Here is a 20,214-nt window from a genome sequence, read left to right on the forward strand (position 1 = left end):
AGGTTGCAGGCAGGAATTTCTCTCAGCCCTATCTTGAAGAAGCCAGAAAGGGAACTTGGAACCTTCTGCTCTTCCCAGAGCGGCTCTATCCCCTGAGGGGAATATCTTACAGTGCTCACACTTCTAGTCTCCCTTTCATATGCAACCATGGTGGACCCTGCTTAGCTTAAGGGGACAAGTCATGCTTGCTACCACAAGACCAGCTCTCCTCTCCTCTCTGTAAAATAGAGTGGAATTTTAGGAATGGAATCCTTTCTCACATGACTCTAGTTAATACAAGCATTTAAGCTTCAAACATCCATACATATCCCCTAATCGTAACGGTACTACTTATAAGCAGGCTTTGATGGACACACTTCGTTTCTTGATACTGTATTGAATTCTTAAGCATAGGTAACCAGCCTTCACCACAGGTGCCAGAAAGTGACCTAAGCAGTGGGCATTTCTGGACAGAAGCAGGAGAGATTGTGAGGCTAGGATATGGCGTAGTTGGGCCTGTTTTTTGTCTACAAATCTGGGAACTTTGGGTGTTCTTTTGCCTCTTCCGCTCTATAAAAAGAGCTTTGCATGGGTGTTCCTTGTACCACTTAGGAACTTTCCCTCCAGTTTGGGAAGAAGAGTACTGTGTTCTCTGTTACAGGATGTTATATGGCTGACCACACTATTATTCCATGTTTGCTACAACTGAAACTGAATTTGTTGCACAAAGGCCTACTCTATGAAACCTATATAATATAGCTCAAATCTTTTTCTTTCCATTATAGGCAGCTAAGAAAATTAGATGAAGATAGTTTGACAAAGCAGCCAGAAGAAGTATTTGATGTGCTAGAGAAACTTGGAGAAGGGTAAGTGCATGATGTGTGGTATGATATGAAAAATAAAGTTTTCTCTCAAATATAAGTAACTAGAATGTTTTGGCCATTGGCCGTAAATAAAGTATCTATCTATCTATCTATCTATCTATCTATCTATCTATCTATCTATCTATCTATTTATCTAAATAGAAAGTGAGACCTGTCATTGACTGGGCAAAGTCATTTTGCGTAGATTACACTTATAGGAAAGTTCAAGAAATTACATATGTAATAGATTTGTAATTAACGTGCTTGCAAAAGGGAAGTAAAAATAGTTTGAAATGTGTAGGATTTCAACTTCAAACATTATTCATTTTATTGAATCATTACCATATATGGTAAATTTGAATCTGAGAAAGATCTACTTTTTGGGCATGTCGTTCTGGAATTATTGATCTGATGATTGAGTGTTAAAAATATATTGAGAACAACAGTTAAAATATGATGATTATATTAAGAATTTCTTCCAAAAACAACATCACCACCATTTAAACCTTTCCCTGAGCATATTCCAGTGCAAAAAGCAGTGCATTCAGCTCACTTAAGTGGCAGGATTTTTAATGCAAAATTTGGTATCTGTAGGTAATGGGGAAGTATGAGTTTATTTCACACCAACCAACCAATAAATTGTTCAAAATATATAATAGGTACATGGAGCACTTATGGAGGCTGCCTCCTAAAGCAGTGATCTTCATTCTTTTTCTCGTTGAGGACACTTTGGTTAAAAAAAATCTTCAGTGTGACAGTCATTTTTCAATGTGCTGCCATCAACACAGTACTGTGCTTTCCTCAGTGCTGGGAGGGCCCTTGAAAAAAGACAGATTTTCTCTTAAGAGCTCCGTGGGGGAAACACTGGGAAGGACTACATTTCCCAGCACTCCATGCATGCTTTCCAAGATGGCTCGAATGGCCTCTCTCCCTTAAAGGAACCTCCCGACACTGGGCGAAGTGCAGCACTACATGGTGGGAATGATCACTTCCACATGATGTCAGGGGACTGTGCTGAGCAGGCCTGCTCAATTTAGGCCTCACTAGCTGTTTTTGGACTGCAAATCCTATAATCCCCAGCCACATCTGCAGGAGGGCCGAAGCTGAGTAGCCCTGGTGCAGAGTATTCGGCTTCAGCTGCAGTTTCACACAAGCCTAATAAAAAATTAGTCAAGGAGCTGCACTGAGGGTTGATGGGAACTGCCACCGGCTCCCAGGACTTTACAATGAACAGCCATGTCCTAAAGAGACGAATAGGGTTTTTCCATTTAAATGTGTCTTAAGATACGCTGTCAAAGCACTCCTTTCCTCCTTCCCTCCCGCACTTCTCTTTTGAGGGCAGAGCTCGGGAATGGTTTTCCGTTCTGTGAGAGCCTAGTTTGTCCACCCACAGTATTTAACCCAGAGTTTGTCGCTGCTATCTGATAATGCTGATGGTTCCATCCCCTAGGGCTGTTTGAAATAGCAGTGGATAGGCATCCAAAACCTGGCTATTACACTCCCTGGTGCCTTCAGAAACATAGTGACGCACATAACCGTTTCTCCACACTAATCAAGAAGCTAAACAATGATTTTAAATGCTAGCAAGCAGTCTTTTTGTTCCTTTGGAAGAAATGTCAGTGATGTTAAAATAAACATCCTCCTTAGGAAATAGCCCATCTTGGACTCCCCGTGAAGCTTGTTCTTGGTTCTTAAGTTGCACCTCCAGGCTTTGTGGTGCTTAGATCCCTTAGTCAGTTGTTATCATTTTTCTCTAGCTCAATTATCACTACTTTTCAAGCGGGGGCTACTTTGGTAAATTACCTTCAATGTGAGAGAGCCATTTCCCACTGTGCTGACCTCCTCACAGTATAGCACTTTTCTCAGTGCTGTGAGGGCCCTTTAAGAGAGATGGAGTCCTTTCTTAAAAGCTCTTATGGGGAAAGCTCTGGGAAAAGCTACACTTCCCAGCACACTGTGCATGCCTTCCGGGATGGTGCAGGGGCTCAAGAGGGCTTGGTTTTCCTTAAAGCAGACCCCAAAGTACAGCACTATGAAGTTGGAATGGATGCTTCCACATGGTGCCAGGAGACACTGCAGAGTATTCAGCTTTTCTTGAAGCTTCACAGCAGCCCAGTAAACCATTCACCTGGGATCTGCACTTGGGGTTGATGCGGGCTACCAGTGGCCACCCAGGCCTTGCAGTGAATAATACTGCTATAACTGGATGCAAGGTTCTCTGCCCCTCTGCTTCTCATTCACATATTGTCCTTTTATTATTGATTTCTAATTATGCATCTCTGTTTTAATGGCTGCTGGAAACACTTGACATGCTTTCTGTAAGCCATACCTAGCACCCTTAAGCTAAGCCATCTATTTGATGGAATGCTTAATGACTTATGTAGCAGATAATTCTCTACATTTTGACCTGATTAGAGACATTGAAAGAGGCATTGTGCATAAAGCCTGCCTTTCTTGCTCTTGACAAGAGGTAGGGGTGTGCACAAAATTTGAACCAAACCGGACATGCTCGTTTTTGTTCTTCCCAAACAAACGCCCAGCTTGGCTTGAATTCAAGCCAGTTCAAGGGTTCTAAGGTTTAAAATAAAATAAAAAATTAAGGACTCGCTGCTGGGTCTGGGGGTGCTGCCACAGCCATGGGGGTGGGGGCATCTCTGCCACCACCACCACCACCCCCGCCAGCCTTGGCCCACTATTCAAAGGGCAGTTTTGGCCTGTTTTCAGACCATTCCAGCCTTTTCTCTACTGGCGGTGGCCATTTTGGAGGCTGCCACACATGGGCCCTGGCCAGCAGCCGTGCTGGATCAGGCCCAAGGTATATCTAGTTCAGCATCCTGTTCCACACAGTGGCCTACCACTGTCTCTGGGGAGCCCACAGGCAAGAGGTGAGGGCATGCCCTCTCTCCTGCTGTTGCTCCCCTGTAACTGGTATTGAGAGGCATCATGCCTCTGAGGCCCTTGAATCAATCTCTCTCTCTCTCTCTCTCTCTCTCTCTCTCTCTCTCTCTCTCTCTCTCTCTCTCATGTCAACTTTATCTCTTAATGCACTATAAACACGATTTTCACTTTCCAGTTTGTGGCATGTTCCTCATATGAGCCTTGATACTGAACAAGTTAGCAAGACTGGAACTAGATTAATCTATATAATTAATTCTCTTAGCCGGCATGCGTGTCCAGGATTTGGCGGCAGAACTCTCTTGCAACACGCTGCAAGAGTTCCAGCAAAAGGCCGGCAGAGTGAGAAGGAGAGGGGGAAGAAAGTGCTGGTGGTGGCCGGCTGGTGGGCAGGCAGGTGGAGGAGTGGGGGAGAAAAAAGCAGCGGCGGCCGGCAGGCGGGTGAGAAAAGCAGGGGCGGGCGGCGGGGAGAGAAAGACAGCAGCGGGCAGGAGAGAAAAGTGGCGGCGGCAGGCAAGCGAGAGAAAAATGGCAACGGCGGGAGAGAAAAATGGCAACGGCGGGAGGGAAGGAGGGAGAAAAAACGGCGACGGGGGGCCCTTCTTGGAGTTCTGTGTGGGAGGAGGAATGGGAGGGGAGGAGGACTAGAGAGCACGGGGCTGGAGGGAAGGGGAAGAGAGGAGAGACCACGGCAGGAGGAAGAGGGAGGGGGAAACTGCCGGCCCCCAAGTGCTGCACAGATGCTTTGTGCGGGGTCGGTTAGTCTTTATTAATCTGTTCTTCAGGCAGTTCAGACTTCTTCATTTTGTGGTGCACATCGAAATAGAAGTCAAATGTTTTGCCGTATTGTGTTGCCTCTTCTGGTATTGTGCATTTCTTGTTACAGATCCTATGGCAGTGTTTTCAAAGCTATCCACAAAGAAACTGGCCAAGTGGTTGCAATCAAGCAAGTTCCCGTTGAGTCTGACCTGCAGGAAATTATTAAAGAAATATCCATAATGCAGCAATGTGATAGGTAAGTACCAGTGCTCCATAGATTTCCATTTGCGTGCTTGCCTCTGGTGAGTGCCATACATTGTTTGGGAGGGAAAGTGGATCTCCTTTATAGGGAAGAAAGGAGGGCTAGTTTCTTTCCTGCATGATGGATTTTTGTAGAAAGGGAAAGGAACTACTTTGACTTTCTCCCCCCAAAAAAATTTTCTGTGAAAGGATGGGAGCGGAATGCTAGTAGCATCTCACTGTCGCCTCTCAGAACCTTATAGAAAGGTTTGTCTGTTTTTAAATGGCTGGAGCATCAAGGTATGAATTGTTTCTTATGCAAAAGCCTAGTGAGGATATATACCATTGCCTAAGGTCTCTGCATGTGCTACAGTGGAAGGGAGGGCTCTGTGGCAAACACAAATAATGGTTTGATTAGTTTGCCAAGCCAAAATTGTGGTCCTCCTTTAAAAGCACATAAGCCACTTCTCCTAGCCCCTTCCTCTTGCCCATGTACCATCTTGTTGTGAAAGGTTGTCTAGAGCAGCAAACCAGGATCATATTTAAATAAATCATATTTATTTAAAAATTTGTTTCCCAGGTTTTAGCTCATAGATGTAAGGTGGAAGATTTTACATGGAAAACTTTCCAAATTGGATCCCCCCACCCCCCAGGTTATTTTTACATGGAAAATTTTCCATTCCTAAAATTTCTAATTGAAAAACATTTGAGATACAGTGAGGGAAAATTAATATGGTGAAGGTGCTTTTTAAAAACTGTATAAACAGATCAAGTAACTTACCAGGTCAGATCATGTTCTGTTTATGGCATCAAGAATGTTTGTATAGTAATTTCTTTTGAGGAAAAAATAATACAAATCTTATGTAAATGAGGGGGAAATTGGCATGGGAAATTTTTCCAGAAAACCCTCATCTCTGTTTTAGTTCCAAAATTGTCTCTCAACATTCCATGCAAATATAACCCAAAACAATACCTCTTACAATTAATGTTTTAAAAGTTTTAAAAAAAAATCACTTCAAGGAAAAGCCACAGGAAACTGTAGAATAACCAAGTGTCACAGGAAACTAGAAAGCAACCAAATAAAAGAATGTGCATACCAAACTTCCATCTAAACTTATAAATGGAAGCACAGTCTAGACTAGGGTTTCTCAGACTTGGGTCTCCAGATGTTGTCAGAGTACAGCTCCTTTCATCCTCAACCCAAGGCCATTGTAGCTGGAGATAATGGGAGTTGTAGTCCAGCAACATCTGGGGACCCAAGTTTGAGAACCCCTAGTCTAGTCTTTTAGGAAGGTGACTGTCAATGAACCGGCTTGGCTGCTCTCTTTTGTCAAAGAGATGCAGAGGGAGCTGTTGCAGAAAAGGCTGGATCCTTTGTGACTATGTGCCTGGCCTCCGATGGCCTAAAGGGTCTCTCAGAAGCTAAAACCTGCACCTCGAAATGTTCCTGGACATCCACTAGTAATCTGTGCAGCTCTGTAGTACTGGTATAACATGATCCCTGTGGCCAATTCCAGTCAGGAGTGTAGTTGTTGTGTTCTGCACTAGCTCCAGTATACCTGTACTGTCATCAAAGGCAACCCCATGAACAACAGATGACAACAGTCCAGTTTGGAGATTATCAAGGTGCCTTTGTATACTCAAAACAGCCGCCCACTGCCCCACCCCCGACACAATAGATTATCACTTCTTTGAAAGAACATTTGGACTTGCATTTTGGTATGGGTGTCAGTTCTGTATGCACTTAAATGGCTTACTTTTCTTGAGTAGTAAATCGTAGTGTAACATGTAGTTCAGTTCTTGGAGTGTGCATCCTGAGAGATTCCTGCACAGATGCAATCCAACATGCCCCTCCAGTGTATTAGACAAGACACTGGCTTGCATGCCCACAACATGCACTAGTTTCCTCTCATCCTTGGACTCTGCATTCCAATTTCCCCCTGCCATGTCAATTTGACTACTGCCGTCTAGCCAGCTTTTCCACCCTGATCTTCCCCCATCTTCTTGATCACTTGTGTACAGTGTCATGCCTACTTCGGCCCTCAGCCATGAAAGCACAATCCTTGGTATATTTCCTCAGAAGTAAGTTCAGTAGGACTTACTCTCATGTAAGTGTTCATAGTACTGTAGCCTAACTATTTTTAGGCAAGTCATTATACAGGTGGGCCTCGTTATCTGTGGTCCAGCACCTATGGTTTCACGTAACTGTGGACAGGTCTTAGGGACCCGATTTCTTTATCCGAAATGACCCGGAAATGACTTCTGGTGTCACTTCCAACTGCCATTTTACAGCACGAAGCCATTTTGAGGCTCTTTCTTTTAAAAGGAAAAAAACCCCACTTTATTGGCAAAAATTAGCCAAAGATTTGGCCAGTTCGGGGGTTTTCAGGGGCATTTCTGGAGCCCTGGAGAACAAGATATTGTAGATGTCTACTCTTATTTCTCCCCTCTTCCCACTTCTTTGGCTTTTTTTTTTTTTTAAAGGAACCTAACCCCTAGATTCCCATACGTATAAGGTTTCTCTGTTTGCATTTTCTGTACTCGTGGTTATAGGCGGGAACCAAACTCCCACAAATAGTGGGCCACCTGTTCCTCTGACTCAGACCTTTATCTTCAGGATGGAGATACATCAGTCCTTAAGATTACTGAGAGTTCTGACTCATCTACTGTCTGAGCTTGGACACATATCTGCTTGGTGATTGACTCATTTCGCTTATTGTGATCATTAGTGTCTCCCCCCACCCTTAAATATCTACCTAATATATTTCACTCGTATGGTACTTAATATGATTGGGGGGGGGCATTAATTATTGTTTTATCCTCTTTTTTTTTTTTTGCTATGCATCATTGGCTTAATATTCATACTCATGTTATAGTCATTTGTATATGCTTATACTCCTTATTTCTTAGCATTGTTATGGTTTTGAAAATTTCAATTAACATATATATTTTTTAAAAGATTATAGAAGGTAAAGTTCACGGAACACTTGCACTGCATAGCACTGTATGAATACTAAGTACTGTATTAGGAATCTAGTTCAGTCTGCCTTGTTGTATTAATTACTTTGCTGTAGCAAAACAAACTTTTCCTACTAAAAGATAGTAGTGGGTTAGAGGTTGCTGCTGTTCTTTATAACTAAATAGTTTAATTTTACAATAGCATTTTTTACATAACGGCTTTGGCGGTCTTTGGCATCTCATCAAAGGACCATTCCTGTGAAACAGATTTAATGGCTGACATATTGCATCATGTTTCGTGCGCCTTGCAATGTAATGTTCACGCTGTTGTGCAAGTGTGCTTGTGTGCAGAGTTGTGTGATGGTACAGCCATTCTTTCAAAAGGTTGTACTGCTGTGCAAGTGTGCACTTGCACAACTGCGTGAACGTTACGTTACAAGGTGCATGCAACATTGTACATGTCAGCCAATATCTTTAGTAGCATATTGCTCCTTAGATGATCAGGCAACAATCATAAGGCAGATAGATCAAGCTTTACAGATCGACCCTCTGCATCTTTTGTTTGAGTTTCTCAAATGCACTCTTCTAAAGTGAGTGAAATCACAAAACTGAAAGAGAGTGGTGGTGATTGGCAAAGTTCCTTTTTCTGAGTTTGTCTCTTTTAATAGGACCCACATACTGTACTAAGTCCTTTGTGAAGTGCACAAAACGTGCACTTCAGCCCATTCAGTGACATGTTCTCTAATTCTCTTTAGTCCCCATGTAGTCAAATACTATGGCAGCTATTTTAAGAACACGGACCTCTGGATAGTCATGGAATATTGCGGTGCCGGATCTGTGTCAGATATCATTCGACTGAGAAATAAAACGGTATGTGCTCCTTCAGCATCTTGACATTTTTTTGGATAAAAAATTAATAGATGTATTCGTTCAGATTCCCTTCCACACCTGCTAAGTCAAGTAATTTCTCCATCTGAGCCCATTTTGGATGATAAGCCATCATTTAAGGTGATGGAGCTCTGTACTTCTTATTTTGGGGAAATAGAGCGACATTTTTTAGATGCACAGGTGTCTGCAGAGGGAAGACTGAATAACTGAAAATTACCCTTTCTAGGGAGCAAGAAGCTGTTAGTTCGAATCCCTGCTGGTGTGCTTCCCAGACTGTGCCTAGTAAAAAATATATTTGTAGTCACCTATATTGGGCAGCAGCGATATAGGAAGGTGCTGGAGGCGGATGCTCACTTCAGTGACAACGGCAAAAGCATCATCTCATACTGTGCGGGAGAAAGGCAATGGTAAACAACTCTTGTGAGTGGTTTACCAAGAAAATCACATGGCTCTGTGGTTGCCAGGAGTCGACACTGACTCGGCACAATCTTTCCTTTCCTCCATGTACATGCGCAAGCTTAGATGTAGGCCATCCAAATTAAAACATTTATAACCTTCTCTTATTAGGTAAGGCGATCTTGTATATTTTAAGGGACAACGGCAGTCTCCTTTGACATTAGGCAACTATTACTACCTGTTAACGATTTTTTCTCGGCAGTTGATGGAAGATGAAATTGCTACAATAATACAGTCAACACTCAAAGGACTTGAATACCTGCATTTCATGAGGAAAATACATCGTGACATTAAAGCTGGCAACATATTGCTCAATACAGAGGGGCATGCTAAACTTGCAGACTTTGGGGTAGCAGGCCAACTTACAGTAAGTAGGAATTGTTTACATAACTTTTCCCATTGATACTTGAGTAATTTTATTGTGTTTGAGGACTGATTCACCTGCGCCAACAGGCCCAGTACTGGAGTGCATCAGGAGCTCACAGGATGGCCGTAAACCTCATGGCCAGGAGCCACTTGCATGGAGCCTTCATTTGGGTCTTGTGGGGGCTGTACATATGACTCGCATAACTTGCATAAATGTGGTATCCCTTTTTCAAGCTGCTGCTCTTACATAAATTATGCTGCCCCACTCTCCAGCCTTTGAATGAGGTGATGGATGGTTCATCTTCCATCTGCCAGCTTCTGTGTGCTTCTGAGTAGGGATGTGAACAGAACTGGTTCCGTGCACTCTCAGGAGGTGGTGGTGGGGTTGCTTTAAGGTTGGGGGGATGGTGTCTTTACCTCCCCCGCCATGTTTCCTCCACTGGCGCTGGTGCCAAAACTGCTGATGCGGGGTGGCTGAGTACCTTCCTGCTGCCCCGGTCAGTGTAATATTGGAAGTGGCCAGCGCATGTGACTCACGCACACCACCCGCTTCTGGTATTACGCTGGCCAGGATGGTAAGAAGGTACTCGGCTGTTGTGCGTCAGCGATTTTGGCAGCAGCGTTGGTGGGGGAAACATGGCGGGAGAGGTAAGGATTCCCGTCCCTGCACCTTAAAGCAACCACCCCCTGACTCTGAACCAGCTCGAACGCTGGCATTTTGAATTGGTTCAGCACTTTAGAAAAAGAGCACCAAACCAGTTCTGTGCACATCCCTACTTCTGAGGTACTTGTGTGGACTGTCAACTGATTTGTTAGGATTGTGACTCCAGGCATTTGAATCAAAGTCCATGTTACTTCACATTAGTTTCTATTGACTTAAATGTGTTCAAGATTAGGGTGTTGCTTACTTCATTTTTATAGTATCTGAAGTTGTTCTTCCAGTACTTGCAATCCTGGTGTGCAGATCCTCTTTTTAGAAAGCTTTGCATTGGTTATCATGCTTTTTTATTTTACTAGTTAACTTGCTTAAATTTTGCCTTTTTAAGGATACCATGGCTAAAAGAAACACTGTGATAGGAACTCCATTTTGGATGGCGCCAGAAGTGATCCAAGAAATTGGATACAATTGTCTGGCAGACATTTGGTCTCTGGGCATTACTGCAATTGAAATGGCTGAAGGAAAGCCCCCCTATGCTGATATTCACCCAATGAGGGTAAGTGTTAGTAACCGTTCCAAGATTAAGAAGCTGGAGATCCTGCGTTCTTTATGAGATTTAAAAGCAAGATGAGATTGTTACGTGATCTTGTGTACATGATCAAACTAGCTTAGTTTCTTCACATTCCTTGCACATCTAGTAAAAGGACATTTTTATTAGTTAAGGAAAGTTTAGGGTAGTGTCCTTGGCACTACCAACAGTCCTGTTCCAGACTAAGTACAACCATGGATGCTACCCATTATGTTCACATCATTGCTTTCTGTCATTAAAAAAAAAAGCTGGGATTCAGATCATTTCTCAGTTTTTGTAGGTCACTTGTTTTTTTTGGACAAAACCTGTTCCAGCTATATATTGAATTTGTGAATATGCAGAGTACAAATGCAGTACATCTGGGACAGCAGCTAATTTAACTGCTGGCTCTAAGCAGGAGCCCATGACTGATTGAGATGCAGCCTTGGAGCCACTAATTGCTAGCCCCTTCAGAACATTGTCAGGAGACATTTGGTCCTTAAGGCTTTTGCAAGAGCCTCTTTAGGAGAAGAGAGCTGGTCTTGTGGTAGCAAACATGACTTGTCCCCTTAGCTAAGCAGGGTCTGCCCTGGTTGCATCTGAATGGGAGACTAGAAGTGTGAGCACTGTAAGATATTCCCCAAAGGGGATGGAGCCGCTCTAAGAAGAGCATCTAGGTTCCAAGTTCCCTCCCTGGCTTCTCCAAGATAGGGCTGAGAGAGAGTCCTGCCTGCAACCTTGGAGAAGCCGCTGCCAGTCTGTGAAGACAAGATAGACCAATGGTCTGACTCGGTATATGGCAGCTTCATATGGCCCTACTGTGCATGACCTTTACAAAAGGGGAGTGGGGGAATGAGTAGTAATAGCAAATGCAATTGTTGTTGTAGGCAATTTTCATGATTCCTACAAATCCACCTCCAACATTCCGAAAACCAGAAGTATGGTCAGATGAATTCACCGATTTTGTAAAACAATGTCTCGTGAAGTGTCCAGAACAAAGAGCCACTGCTACACAGCTGCTTCAGGTCAGTATCTACTATCTACTATGCTGGAATGCACTTAAGAAGTGGAAAGTGCCCATTCCTCACTTTTTTTCTTTTTTCGTTTGGGGACTGGATTCGGCAAGCTTAGGGGTGACCAACCTGAAACTTTCTAGTTGTGGTTGGAATACTGCTCCCATCCTCCCCAGCTGCAATAAACAGTAGCTCGGGATGATGGAAGTTTTAGTCCAACAGCAGCTGCAGAGTCTCAGGTTGGTTACCCCGGGCTAGACCATTAAGTGGATTTCTTTCGTTTCTCTGTTTGCTTTTTGTTCTGCCATTTCTTAAATTTCTTCATACTTATACAGTTTTTGCTGTGGTACCAACCACACAAACAAGTGTGGCCTGTTCCTATATATGCTTATTCAGAAGTACATTCCACTTAATTCACTGAAATTTCTCCCAAATAAAAATGCAGAGGTTTGTAGCCTGTTAAAATCTTTTCCAGTGCAGGCTGTGCAGGTCCAACATGTGTTAAAATGTGCAAACGATATGTGCTGATGCTTGATAGACTCCTGGTATAGACGAAGCCTGTTTTTACATTTAAAATAACTGCTATTTCAGTCCATCCATTTGCACCCATTTCCAGTTCACCGTTGCACTGTGGTACAGTGTGTTTGACACCTGTAGTCCCCGTGCGTCCTATTCTCATGCTAGGAATATTAACAACAGTGCATCAGAATCACATTTGCCTGACAAACTGCATCACTTGGGTAGCAATTTGACTTCGTTTTGAATAAACTCTCATTATTTTTGCCACTAGCAGTATATACTTATTAAACATAATTAAAGGCATTAACATACAGTAACTCTGGGTAATAACTTCTTGCTGCTGTGGCCCAATTCCAAGTATTTAATTTCTATTTGTGTGTGTTTTAGCACCCATTTGTGAAAAATGCCAAAGGAGTTTTTATCCTAAGAGATTTGATTAATGAAGCAATGGATATTAAACTGAAAATTCAGGAAGCTCAACAGCGTGAGCTGTATCAAGATGATGAAGAAAATTCAGTGAGTACTAAAACTACTTAAATGATTGTGTGCCTCTTGGAGTACCATCGTTCTTTTTCTGTGTTAGCTAGCTTGATGGTTTGCAATTCCTTCCTTCGACTTTTTCATTGGGTCTCAGAACCACTGTACTGTGTGTTCCTTAGTTAGTCAGTAGCCTTAAGATCAGCATAAGAGTTGATGATTATTTTCCCTTGCAGAAGGGTGGTGTGTCTCCCCATCCTTCATATGTAACAGCTGTAAAACAGAGAGAGGAAGTTTGAATGTAGCCTTGGAGATCTTTGGCTTTTGACTTGAAACCATGCTTCTCTAAGGCTGTCTTCACACTTCCTCTCTTGATTTAATATGTGAAGGGATCAGGGGTTGTGCATCTACCCATGAAGGAAATATGCAACTCCTCCCTTTTACTGCTTCTGGAGGAAGTGCAAAAAGGGGAAGCATGAATGGCTTGCTTTCTCCCTACATGTTACAATTTATAAAGCCAGCCTAAGTTTGAGCATCGCACAGGAAAGTTCTAAGAAGAGGCACAGAATAAAGGCAGAGGGGCTGGGGCCAGAGGCATAGAAGTATGGGAAAGAGAAGCAAAAGAACAATAGAGAAAGGAATGACTTTTTCTGAAAGGTGTGGCACTACCTTTATTTGAGCTTTAAAGCATTCAGTGGCACATAGTACACATAGTTTATTAATGCTAGAAGAGGTGGAGGCACATAGTGCTTCTATATTGGAGTAGTGGGGAGATCAGAGCTGTTGGTGAACTACCATTCACCTGAGTAGTATATCTTCTATAGCCTAGTCCTTAAATCAATAAGTGTGGCCCAGTTTCTGGATGTTCTGTAGACTGTCTTGGTAATGTGTCGTCATTTCTTCTTTCACTTCCATCTTGCTTTTTTGTACTACATCCCGTTCCATTCCATCTTGGACACTCTTGAGTGACTGATGCTCCAAGATGCATCCACACTTTTTTCTTTAAATCTCCAGTCAGAAGGATGCCTTATGTAGAGTGGTGTTTTAAAAATCACTGACACAACCTCAGCTGAGCTAAATAATATTGGTTGTGCTGACAGAAAACGTCTCTGGCTTTCCCTCAATAATTAAATGCAGTTTTTGGTATTGCCCTATATACTATCTCTTTTCATTGCAGCTGGGGATTTTGGTCAGATGCAAAGTTAGGATGATAGCTTTGAAAGAAATTAATACTCTGATTTTAGTTAAGGTTTGTTTGGGGTTTTTTGTTTTTGCAAATATAGCACATGTCTTCCTGTTCAGGATTTCATCAAGCAATTTCACAGTTATGGAGTTAATTCTGGATAAAATTAAGTGCGGTGTGTTCTTTGTATGTTTACCAAAAAGTTGGTTTCTACAGTATGTATTCCAGGGGGAAATTAACAAAACTGGCTGACATGCAGAGCAAGAAAGCACTGGTACAGCAAAAGAGCAGCCTAACAGGTCTTTCCAACTAACTGCACCGGGGAAGTGACCGTTTTTGATGCCCTCTCTTTCCCCAGGAAGCCCTCTGTGCCACCCAGAAATATGTCCCTAAGTGTTGTGCAGCCCTCGTGGACGTATTATCGGGTGGCACGAAAGGGTTCTTGATGAAGAGGAAGGTGTCACAAATTGTTGCTTTCCTTGGTGCATAGTTGAGAGTTCTGTTAAGCTCCTCTCTTGCTGCACTGGTGCTTCCTTGTTCCGTATGTCAATCATCATCTCTTGTGAGAAAGTAAGAGCTTCAGTATTTTGGACTGTAATTCTACTATTTAACTTCTGTCTTTATTAACACTTGAACTATTATTCTGGAGTTCACATTAGTATGTTTTCTTAACGTCCCTACATAAGACCAGCCCTTCTGGATCAGGCCCAAGGCGTATCTAGTCCAGCATCCTGTTCCACACCATGGCCCACCACATGCCTCTGGGAAGCCACAGGCAAGAGGTGAGGGCATGTCCTCTCTCTTGCTGTTGCTCCCCTGCAACTGGTATTTAGCAACATCTTGCCTCTGAGGCTGGAGGTGTCCTATAGCCACCAGACTAGTAGCCATTGATTGACCTGAACTCCATGAATTTGTCTAAGCCCCTTTTAAAGCCATCCAAGCTAATGGCCATCACCACTTCCCATGGCAGAGAATTCCATACATTGATTACGCGATGTGTGAAAAAGTACTTACTTTTGTTGGTCCTAAAATTTCTGGCCTTCAGCTTCGGTGACCCCTGGTTCTAGTGTTGTGAGAGAGGGAGAAAAAATTCTTTCTGTCCTCTCTCTCTACTCCGTGCATAATTTTCTATACCTCAATCATGTCTCCCCTTAGTCACCTCTTTTCCAAACTAAAAAGCCCCAGATGCTATAGCCTTGCCTCATAAGGAAGGAGTTCCCAGCCAGCTCAAAGTGAGGTGGCTCAGTTTGAAAACAGCTCTTGAGAAGACAAGGCTCAAACCAGAGGAGCAGCAAATTTTTATTTTTTCCCTAAAGAAGGCAGCAAGCAAGCAAGTCCCTAGATTAATCATTTTATGGCTAAACTGCATTCTTAAAACTGCCTGTTCAACTTTCTGCTATCACTTATGAAGTAAAGAAATGGAGAAGAGGCTCTTACTTGATGATGGAGTAGAACCATATTTGTAAAACTAACATCACCACTCTCCCTTTTTTACTTGCATGATATTATAATGCTGCCAATGCTTTGTTTAGATTCATTTTTTCAAAAGGAAAATTAAACATTTGATTCAGATACATATTTCTCACATCTGTATGCAGGAAGAAGATGAAACTGATTCAAGGACTATGGTGCGGGCAAGAGGACAAGAGACAGGCACAATCAGAGCTGCTTGTGGGATGAGTGAAGGCATCAATACCATGATAGAATACAATGACACTTTGGAGTCGCAACTGGGAACAATGGTCATAAATGCAGAAGATGAGGAAGACGAGGGGACAATGAAGAGTAAGTGGTTCATTTTTAATCTCATAAATTGCAATCCTTGAGATGGTTAGATTGAGCTACAAATGCACTCTTAAACGGTAACAGATGGACATTGCCAAAGAGTGTAACAACCTGAGCAATCCTTATGTTCTGGAGCATTTGCCTTGACTTCTGACTGCAACACCAGGAGAACTTCCTGACCTGTCAGAGGAGAAGACCTCTGGTGTGGGATGTCAGTGTCATCGACCCTTTAGGGAACAGTGACCATAGTGCAATCAAATTCAGCATACATGTGGGGAGAGAATCACCAAAGAAGTCTAACACAGACACTTTGAATTTCAGAAGAGGAAACGTCTCTAAAATGAGGGGTATGGTGAAAAGAAAGCTGAAAGGGAAAATCAGGAGAGTCACTTCGCTCTAGAATGCATGGAGTTTACTCAAAACCACAATACTAGAAGCCCAGTTAGACTGTATACTCAAAAGGAGGAAAGGTACCCCTGAGTCCAGGAGGATGCCACCATGGCTAACAGGGACCATCAAGGAAGCCATAAAAGGGAAGAAGACTTCCTTCCAAAATTGGAAGGCCTGCCCAAATGACAAGAACAGAAAGGAACACAAACTCTGGCAAAAGAAATGGAAGGTGACAATAAGGGAGGCGAAAATAGAGTTTGAGGAACATTTAACTAAAAGCATCAAGGGGAATAACAAAAACTTCTTTAAATACATCAGAAGTAGGAAACCTGCCAGGGAGGCAGTTGGACTGTTGGATAATGAGGGAGTGAAAGGGATTATTAAGGAGGATACGGAGGTAGCAGAGAAGCTAAATGAGTTCTTTGCGTCCGTCTTCACAGCGGAGGATACTGAGCATATACCTGTTCCTGAACCAGGCATTTCGGGCATGGAGGCAAATGAACTGAGTCAGATAGAAGTGACAAGAGGTGATGTTCTAAACTGTCTGGAAAAGCTAAAAACTGGCAAATCGCCAGGGCCGGATGGCATCCATCCAAGAGTCCTCAAAGAACTCAAATGTGAAATTGCTGACCTCCTTGCTAAAATATATAACTTATCCCTGCATTCAGGCTCTGTACTGGAGGACTGGAAAGTAGCAGATGTAATATACCAATTTTCAAAAAGGGATCCAGGGGTGATCTGGGAAATTACAGGCCGCTTAGCTTAAAGTCCGTTCCAGGCAAATTGATGGAAAGCATCCTCAAGGATAAAATTGTAAAGCACCTAGAAGAACAGGCCCTGCTGGGAGAGAACCAGCATGGCTTCTGCAAAGGTAAATCTTGCCTCACAAACCTTTTGGATTTCTTTTGAGAGTGTCAACAAGTGTGTGGATAAGGGCGATCCAGTTGACATAGTATACCTGGACTTCCAAAAGCTTTAGACAAAGTTCCTCTTCAAAGACTCCTGAGAAAACTTAACAGTCATGGGATAAGGGGACAAGTACATGTGTGGATTGCTAACTGGTTGAAGGACAGGAAACTGGGTAGGGATAAATTGAGAGTTTTCACAATGGAGAGAAGTAAGAAGTGGGGTCCCCCAGGGATCTGTATTGGGACCAGTGTTTTTTAATTTGTTCATAAATGATCTAGAAGTAGGGGTAAGCAGCGAAATGGCCAAATTTGCAGATGATACCAAACTCTTTTGGGTAGTGAAATCCAAAACGGATTGTGAGGCCCTCCAAAAGGATCTCTCCAAACTGGGTGAGTGGGTGACAAAGTGGCAAAGGCAGTTCAATGTTAGCAAGTGTAAAGTGATGAACACTGGGATGAAAACCCCCAACTTCTAGTATAAGTTGATGGGATCTGAGCTGTCGGTGACTGACCAGAAGAGGGATCTTGGGGTGGTGGATAGCTTGTTGAAAGTGTCGACTCAATGTGCGGCAGCTGTGAAAAAGGCCAATGCCATGCTAGGGATCATTAGGAAAGGGATTGAAAATAAAACTGCTAATATTATAATGCCCTTATACAAAACGATGGTGCGGCCACACCTGGAGTACTGCATACAATTCTGATCACCACATCTAAAAAAGGACATTGTTGAACTGGAAAACGTGCAGAAGAGGGTAATCAAGATGATCAAGGGCTTAGAGCACCTTTCTTATGAGGCAAGGCTACAACACCTGGGGCTATTTAGTTTAGAAAAAAAGACAACTGCAGGGAGACATGATAGAGATCTATAAAATCATGTATGTTGTGGAGAAAGTGCACAGAGAGAAATTCTTCTCCCTCTCACATAACACTAGAACCAGGGGTCATCCCATGAAATTGATTGCCAGGAAATCTTGGACCAACACATGGAAGTATTTTTTCACACAATGCATAATCAACTTGAGGAATTCTCTGCCACAAGATGTGGTGACAGACAACAACTTGGAAGGCTTTAAGAGGGGCTTGGATAATTTCATGGATGAGAGGTCTATCAATGACTACTTGTCGGAAGGCTACGGGCCACCTCCAGCCTTAGAGGCAGGATGCCTCTGAGTATCAGTTGCAGGGGAGTAACAGCAGGAGAGAGGGCATGCCCTCAACTCCTGCCTTTAGGCTTCCAGTGGCATCTGGTGTAGTGTGGCATCTGGTGTAGAGCCAGCGTGGTGTAGTGGTTAGAGTGCTGGACTAGGACCGGGGAGACCTGAGTTCGAATCCCCATTCAGCCATGAGACTTGCTGGGTGACTCTGGGCCAGTCACTTCTCTCTCAGCCTAACCTACTTCACAGGGTTGTTGTGAAAGAGAAACTCAAGTATGTAGTACACCGCTCTGGGTTCCTTGGAGGAAGAGCAGGATATAAATGTTGATAATAATAATAATAATAATAATAATAATAATAATAATAATAATAATTAAAAAAAAAAACAAAACAACAATCTGGTGGGCCACTGTGCAAAACAGGATGCTAGACTAGATGGGCCTTGGGCCTGATCCAGCAGGGCTGTTCTTATGTTCTTAAGAGAGCTGCTTCAGATAAGCAGCGGCATCCCAGGCATTGTTGATCAGGTTGGATTTTTTGGAAGAGTTACTTGTCAGAAAGGTCTAATGGAACACTTTGACTGCTGTAAGACGGAATTTTGTACATAGCAACAAATAGGTAAGATGGGTGTCTCGCTGGCCTTTGAGCAAAAATAACTTTGTATCTCTATTGATGAAACGGATATCTATCTTGCTCTATCTATAACTGTGTATTGGTGTGTCTCGTAGGCCCAAGAGGGGTGTGGAGTTGTTACTCAAACAGTAGCCTTCCCACACCCCTAGCAATAAGGGGCGAGTTTGAAATGGAGAAGTTGGGAGTATGAACTCCACCAGTTCAAAGAATCTCTTCCCGATATTAATAATAATAATAATAATAATAATAATAATAATAATAATAATTCAATTTCTATACCGCCCTTCCAAAAATGGCTCAGGGCGGTTTACAAAGAGAAATAAAACAAAGAAGATGGCTCCCTGTCCCCAAAGGGCTCACATTCTAAAAAGAAACTTATGTTTCTTTTTAGACACACACCAGCAACAGTCACTGGAGGAGTACTGTGCTGGGGGTGGATAGGGCCAGTTACTCTCCCCCTGCTAAATAAAGAGAATCACCACGGTAAAAGGTGCCTCTTTGCCCAGTTAGCAGGGGTGTATACTGAGGGGTATATACTAATATATACTGAGCCTGGACCTTTCTGAATTTGAGTCTTGCTCATATTGGGCTTTGCCTCACATGCTTGCCTGATCTCCTTGCTTGGAGCATCCCCTTCCTCCAATCTTACCCCTTCCTCCATGTCTGAGGGCTATAGGCCACCTCCAGCCTCAGAGGCAGGGTGCCTCTGAATACGAGTTGCAGGAAGTAACAGCAGGGGAGGGCATGGGCCAGGGCTCCGCAGAGGCCATTTGTGCATGCGCCGCAGCCATCGCACATGCGCAAATGGCCTATGTGAGGCCCTGGCCCATGCCAGGCCTCACAGAGGCCATTTGCGCATGCGTGGCGGCTTCCAAAATGTCCGCTGCGCTGATATACGGAGGCCTGAACGGGCCCCCAAACCGGCCCAGTCAGGCTGCAGGGGGGCATTTTGAAGGCCAGCGGGGGGAGGGGAACCTCCTCAGACCCCCGCCAACCTAGCGAACTCCCACAGAGGGGAAAAGGTAAAATTTTTATATGTGTGTGTGTGTGTATATATATATATATATATATATATATATATATATATATATATATATATATATATATATATGTATATATATATATATATATATATATATATATAAAATTATAATTTTTTTTTTTAAAAAAACCGTGAACTGTTGGGGGGGGGGGTTCTGTCCTCTGGATGGAACCAGAGAGAGTGGGTTTGGTTCGACCTAGAACCATCAAACCCCCAAACCGAACCCTCAACCCCCCAAACCAGTTCGCACATCCCTAGGGCCATGTGGCTGGTGGTCTGCTGTTGGTGTGGCAACACCAACAGCAGTTGGTGTTGCCATGTGGTGAGATGCCATGTGGCAGAGTGCCTGCCTTGCAGCTTTTCAGGTTATATACTAGAGCACAGATTGGAGTGTATAACAGCTGTCACTTTTCCTTTGTTATATTCATATCATATACTTGGAATGACCAGTAATTGCTACTTTGGTATTTTAAGGATTTT

General features: G+C 43.1%; 1 protein-coding gene across 4 annotated transcripts in view; it reads left to right on the forward strand.

Moving 5' to 3' along the window:
* STK4 (serine/threonine kinase 4) overlaps positions 1–20,214 on the forward strand; it is a 111,498-nt gene that overhangs the window by 9,461 nt on the left and 81,823 nt on the right. For 3 of the 4 annotated variants that reach the window (XM_053243421.1, XM_053243423.1, XM_053243422.1), the window contains 8 exons: positions 765–845; positions 4,624–4,752; positions 8,450–8,564; positions 9,241–9,405; positions 10,451–10,618; positions 11,518–11,655; positions 12,550–12,678; positions 15,421–15,607. In XM_053243421.1, coding sequence (XP_053099396.1) covers positions 765–845; positions 4,624–4,752; positions 8,450–8,564; positions 9,241–9,405; positions 10,451–10,618; positions 11,518–11,655; positions 12,550–12,678; positions 15,421–15,607 — 1,112 coding nt within the window. The remainder of the gene's footprint in view (positions 1–764; positions 846–4,623; positions 4,753–8,449; positions 8,565–9,240; positions 9,406–10,450; positions 10,619–11,517; positions 11,656–12,549; positions 12,679–15,420; positions 15,608–20,214) is intronic. The other variant, XM_053243425.1, reaches the window with a different exon arrangement.

Source organism: Hemicordylus capensis, chromosome 4 (genome assembly GCF_027244095.1).
Source record: "Hemicordylus capensis ecotype Gifberg chromosome 4, rHemCap1.1.pri, whole genome shotgun sequence".
Lineage (NCBI taxonomy): Eukaryota > Metazoa > Chordata > Lepidosauria > Squamata > Cordylidae > Hemicordylus > Hemicordylus capensis.